Source organism: Triticum aestivum, chromosome 2D, assembly GCF_018294505.1.
Source record: "Triticum aestivum cultivar Chinese Spring chromosome 2D, IWGSC CS RefSeq v2.1, whole genome shotgun sequence".
Taxonomy (NCBI): Eukaryota; Viridiplantae; Streptophyta; class Magnoliopsida; order Poales; family Poaceae; genus Triticum; species Triticum aestivum.
In genome coordinates, this window is record NC_057799.1 from 453,611,583 (window position 1) to 453,617,792 (window position 6,210).

General features: G+C 51.9%; 1 protein-coding gene across 1 annotated transcript; it reads right to left on the reverse strand.

The window, feature by feature from the left end:
• Positions 1-2,238: 2,238 nt before the first annotated feature.
• Positions 2,239-5,848, reverse strand: LOC123053783 (peroxidase 46). Its single transcript, XM_044477334.1, has 4 exons — positions 4,876-5,848; positions 4,072-4,251; positions 2,973-3,138; positions 2,239-2,863 (listed from the first exon to the last, which is right to left on the reverse strand). The coding sequence occupies exons 1-4, from the start codon at positions 5,563-5,565 to the stop codon at positions 2,454-2,456; spliced, it is 1,446 nt and encodes a 481-aa protein (XP_044333269.1). The 5' UTR covers positions 5,566-5,848; the 3' UTR covers positions 2,239-2,453.
• Between the last annotated feature and the right edge of the window lie 362 nt (positions 5,849-6,210).

Here is a 6,210-nt window from a genome sequence, read left to right on the forward strand (position 1 = left end):
TTAGCGTAGCATCATTTTTTTTGCGTGTGAACACATTTGTTGGCCAAGTTTTGATACCAAACCATGCATGCCCTATTTTTTCTAACCAAAGCCTTTAGGGTCTTATTTGTTAGTTAAGATGAAAATTGCCTTGTTAATTGTCTGAGAATCGGGCAAAAATCAACACATCATGCCCACAAAAACCGGAAACTCCAGACCATAAAGATCCCCACACATCACCGAGGAGAAGAACTTTGTCGAGGTTTCCAGCAAGGGTGTGGCTACGTCTCAGTCGACTGAGATTTAACCAAGTCTCAGTCAAGTGACATAACATGCAAGAAAGAAAAAAAAGAAATTTAAGAAGATTTTTTTGCACGGATTTCAATGTAAAATCTTACGGGTATAGCAAACCAAGTCTCAGTCGACTGAGATTTAGCAAGGCTGTTCCAGCAAAGGTCATGTCCAACACCTCTCACCATGCAAGCAACTCAGACTATATCACAGATGACCAACCAAGAGCCTTTACCGCGAAGGATGCATGAGACCCCTGTCGGCTATGCCAAATAATCGGCCAGGGGTGTGGAGGACTAGGCATCTATGACTTCGGTGACGAGCCTCGCATGAGAAATAAGCACATCTTGCCTCGACATTGCTTGTTGCGATCACCAAAGATTGCTAAACATCGAACCTACCTTTCAGAGGGCATTGTTGCTAGCGAGCAACCTCTCGACGTGCAACTCCGTTTTCACTGCTAACACAATGACAAACAGAGGGACATGACAGGCGGGCGACGAAGAAGTCGTGGCGAGCCAACTTCTCATGCCACCATCATTGTTGCCCCACAATTCGAATGCCAACAGCTTTGCACCACCGGTCAAACACTTGCCAATCATAGCGCCGCGCACGTTCAACTCCAGGAAGGCGAAGTTTTCAGGACAACACCACAAGTAGGAAAACGACACAAGAATGCTGTTGTTGCCCGACCCTGCGATGGGATGCGACCCTCCATCGGGGACATGTGCCGCAGCACGAGGGGAAGCTCTGCCGCTACCGCCGGTCGCCTAGACTTAGGCCGACGGGATCATACAACTACGTCGATAGGAGGAATAGAGGTGGGAAGGATTGGGGTGGTGGTGGCTAGGATTCGCACAATCCGCCCCGAGAGAGTGGCGCAGGCAACGATTTAAGCATGCATCCATGTGTGTTATTTGCTTAACTACTGGGCATGTCTAAACAGGAGATTTGAGAATCCTACGATTTTTGAGACAACAAGTGTTGCAACATACGGTGCAAATATAAAGCATGTGGTTCGATGCCAAAAGTTGGCATGCCAAATGTTGGCTAGTGATTTGTTGGCTACCAACTTTTCTTCTCAACCTCATAAAAAATTGCCAACATTTGGCAATTTTTGATTTGTCAAATGTTGGCTTGCCAAGTATTGGCAATGCCAATTGTTGGCATCAAACCAATTATGCTCATAATGAGCCAAGATCTTCTGGGAACTGCAAGTGCAAAAACACCAAAGTGTGATGTGAGAAGGTTGTTTCTTGCTTGTGGGGGTGGAAAGCAAATACTCCCTCCGTTCCATAATATAAGAGCGTTTTTTACACTAGTAGTGTATAAAAAACGCTCTTATATTATGGGACGAAGGGATTAGTTGTTGTAACGTGTTCGTGTTGTTGGTAGCTTGTTGTTTCTGCTTTCATTCTAGATTGCACGAATAGCTCTAGGATTGTGATATGTTTTTTTTTTTCATTGTCTGATTGAAAGACTGGAGTTGGGCAGCGGGTGCCTAGCACGTCGAATTTGTTTCCTTCTTTTCGTGTTTTTTTAGTCTTCTTTTTAGATAAAGCTGTTTTTTTAGCCGATGGTTGCAGTCCCAGCTGCACTAACATTTCTTTCCGAAACAAAGGTAGGCAATGGCCCATTCGATCTCGGCCGCCGCTGCTGGATCCTTCCTCTTCTACTCTTTCTGGCCGTTCCGGTCCGTGACGTCTCTACCGGCGGCCCATGTAGCTGCATCGTACTGTAGCAAGCCCTACTACTCAAGCACAGAGCCCAAACTGGGCTCAATTATGTAGTATGACCATGCTGGAAGGGGCCCATCGACACTCCCGTCGACGGCTTTGAAAGCTCAGAGCGTGGCCTGTCAGTCCATGGGTACTGTCGGCAGGCTGCTGCATTCAATCCTGCATCCCTCACACGCGTACTGCACTGCCAAACGATGAATTTCCGCACGGAGTTTGGTAACAAATCGTGTTTAAAAAACCAAGTATTAATTCGTCGTGCCTGTTCTGATGTTTTTGGTCGCAGATAAAACGCATGCCGTCATCTATTACATGCAGCCTAAGCAAAGAAGGCCCGATCACCATCAGCTACAAAACGAATCAACCTCATCCTCAGCTCGCTACTCAACACATTCGATCCCCCTATGTATTCTGTGTTACATCATTACATGCCCATGCCCGATCGGTTCAGCCGTTGACGCTGGAGCAGAGCCGCCGGACCTCGCCGTCGGAGCCGGTCTTGACGCCGAGGTTGGTCAGCCGGACGAACGAGCCGGCCCAGCTGCCGAAGAAGCTGTCCTGGCTCTGCGCGAACGCCGCCACCCTGGCCCGCGTCGTGGCGTTCTGCACCAGCACCGCGTCCGTGCGCAGCAGCCCGCGCCCGTCCAGCAGGTTGCTGAAGTAGCGGTTGTCGAACGCCGCCGCCGAGCCGTCGTCGCAGCCCACCGCCGCGCTCCCGGACGCGGCGCACGCCCGCATCAGCTCCGTCGCGTACTCGGCGTTCATCGTGCCGTCCACCGGCACCATGCTCCCGTTCGCGTCCGGCCGGAACCGCTCCCGGAACGTGCCGCAGTGCGCCGACCCGATCGTGTGCCCGCCTGCAACACACGCCGGAGGCACGCCGTCAGTTCAATCAAAGCTGCAGATGATATCACCAGTCTAGGTAGGCAAGTGATGTTAGCTGGGGAGAGTTTGTATTGTATGTACCTGAGAGGGTGACGAGGTCGTCCAGGGAGAGCCCCTTCGAGGCGAAGCTCGCCGCCATGGCGTCGACGGAGAAGCCGGTGTCGATGATGTTTGCTCGGACGTTGGACGCAAGGGAGACGAGGCTGTCACGTCGGCCGAGGGAGACCGGCACCGACGGTCCTCCGGTCTGGTTTGGAACAACACGAAATTAAGCATCAGTTCAGTTGTCTTGTTTGTATGTTTGTCAGCTAAGTCCAGATAATTTCAAGTTGAGCTACTGTTTTAGCCAAGAGCTTAGATTAGTCTTGCAAGAGCACCAGAACAAAACATGCGGCTAATTCAGTTGCTCATTTACTATGTGTCAAAAGTGAAACTATAGGGGAATGGTGTGTGCTACCAAATGCAGAGTAAATTCTGAGAGTACATCTGTTCTGAAGTTTCAGAATTCCATTTATGTCCATTTCCACTTTGCCATGATCGCCGTTAACTGGGACCAGCTATCATGTGCTATACTGATCAAGCGATCATGCACATGTGGTATGTAGAAATGGTCATTTAGTATGTACCAAAGTGAGGCTACAGGTGAATGTGGATGTTACCGCAACTCTATTGGCCTGAAATTAGCAAATGCAGTCATGCAGAGTAAATCTTCAGAGCACAAACTGCTCTGAAGTTTCAGAATTCCACCTATGTACATTTGCACTTCCCCATGCTCACCCTTAACTGGGACCATCAATCATGTGCCATACTGATCATGCACAAATGTCAAATGGTCAGGTCCCAGTCATAAGCTGGGATTATGTTCACTAAGCTGCCCAGGGCCTCTCTCCCCATCGTATCTGTATGTCTTCATTAGCCAGGCCCGCTAATCCTATGTTTCAACTAGCCATTGCCGCATACGGGACCAGGACCACTCGATCCACCGTACGCTACACGATCTAATCCGTGCGGCATTCAGTGCGGAGTTTATGATGTCCTATGCTCACCACCAAGTACTACTGCTCAGAGGGCCAAACCAAATAGGAAAATCATAGTATGTGAGAATTGTAGCAAGGGAAAGCAGATGCTGCAGCAAAGTTAACGGGAGCAATGGGGTTTGGGTGGTTGCAGTGCTACTTACAAATGTGACAGCGTCTCTCGCGGCGAGAACTATGATGTCGCTGCAAGAAACGGTCGCCGGGCACACGGCTTCGAGCAGCCTCTTGGCCTCGTCGATGACGTTGAACCCGCCGAGCGAGAGGTTCGCCGGGTCGGTCCTCTCCGTGCCGCTGCCTTGGATCAGCACCGACGCGTCGCATCCCTGAGATGGAAAAGGTTAGAAAGTTGAAACTCATCATGCATGTGTGTAAAATGATGTCGGTTACACATATGCAAGATGCCAAAGACTGGTGGTGTATTGGCGACTATTAGACATGTATGATAGCTCAAGTTTTGGGTCTGAATAATGCACCTAACCAGCTCAAATTAGCAAAAGTAGCCTAGACCATTCCGATGAACGAATGTTTTGAAAATACATTATGTGTTATTACTAACTAAAGGACGCAACTGGTCTGGCACAACCATTTGGCTTTGGTCACTATATGGAAAGGGGGAAAGCAAATTCTCTTTTACTAAAGAGAGGTGAAGGATCATGGTCATGGAAAATATCACAATTGCTCAAGATAGTAAGAACTGATGAGGCAATGCTCCAATGACATCACAACAGGATGATTTTCCGGAAGATAACTTGATTGATTGAAGCCTAGATCTAGAACATGGACATGTGAAATTAAATCAAAATAAGAATATATGAGCAGAACACACACATTTGTCACCATTTGTTTGCATGTAGTGAGCTCCAATGCATGGTTGCAGTGCTAGCAAAACACATCTCCCAAATGCAAGACGAGTAGCAATATATTATTATTTCTTTCCAAATCCATACCTCTACGAAGCAGTCATGGAAGACCATCCTGAGAAGCTTGCCGGGGATGCTAGGGTCCAAGGTGGAGGCCGACCTGACGACATCGTTCACCGCCAGCTCCACGCTCGGGCAGGAGGCGGCGTAGAAGTTGGGCGACAGAGCCAATGAAGGCGTCGGCGGGGATGAGTTCGTCGGAGGCTGTGTCGGAGCCGGTGGTGGAGTCGGAGGAGCAGATGGTTTCTGTGGTGGTGGTGGTGGTGGAGTCGTAGGAGGAGACGGCTTTTGAGCCGGCGCTGGGGCGACAGGTGACGGCTTTGGTGCCGACGACGCCGGGGGTGGGGGTGACGGCGGCTTTGGGGCCTGCGCCGGCGCACGTGGAGTGGGTGGCTTTGGAACCGGTGACGCCGCGGGTGCAGCTGGAGACGATGGCTTTGGCGCCTGCGCCGGCGCGCGCGGAGCCGGCGGCTTCGGCACCGGCGAGGCCGAAGGGCTAGGTGTCTGCTTCGGCGCCGGCGACGCAGCAGGGGGCTTGGGCGCCGGCACGGCTGGAGACGACGGCCTTTGAGCCGACCGCGGAGCCGCGGGAAGAGACGGTGCCGGCTTGGGCGCCCGCGCCGGGGACGGCGACTGCGCGGAGGCGACCGCCAGCAGCGCCGACAGGAGCAGCGCCGAGCATACGACGCCCCATTGCCTCCTCCGACCTCGATCCATGACGGAGGCAGTAGATAAGCCCGTGAGCTAGCCCTGCTTCCTCGCGAGTACACACGGATTTATCACCGCCCGGCGGCAGCAGCGGGCGGCGGTGGGAACCAGCTAGCTAGCGAGAGAGAGGACGCGCGCTAGCAAGGAAACAATGCTGCTGGCCCGGGAAGGAGAATCTGTCTATCGTGAGTTCGTGACACGCCCAAAGCTTGCACCGCGTTGGCACTGTTTTGGCGGCGAGCACGGGGGCGGCACGCAGCGGCTGTGTGCTACCGGACGCGTCGCCCCGTTCCTGTGTGAGCCAGCTGCTGCTATAATAGCAACCCCAACCACGCGACCCATTTCATTCGCCCATGTCCGTTTAGGCCATCGTGAATCAAAACACCGGCCCAAACACTCACTAAATAAAAAACGTGTTCATTTTATGTCCGCGCCGAACATTTCAAGCTCAAATTTGGTCTGAAATGCGTTGATGCGGACAGGAAGCGGACGCGCCGCGCGTCCCTTGTTGTCCGCCACGGCACCACATGTCAGTCGGCCAACGACTGAACGCAGTCACATGTCTCACGCGTCAGCCAGTGAAAATGTTGGGAGGCCGTCCTTTTTAATCCGCGCGGTGGGGGAGTCCTCTTCCCCCTTGAAAATTTAAAAAAA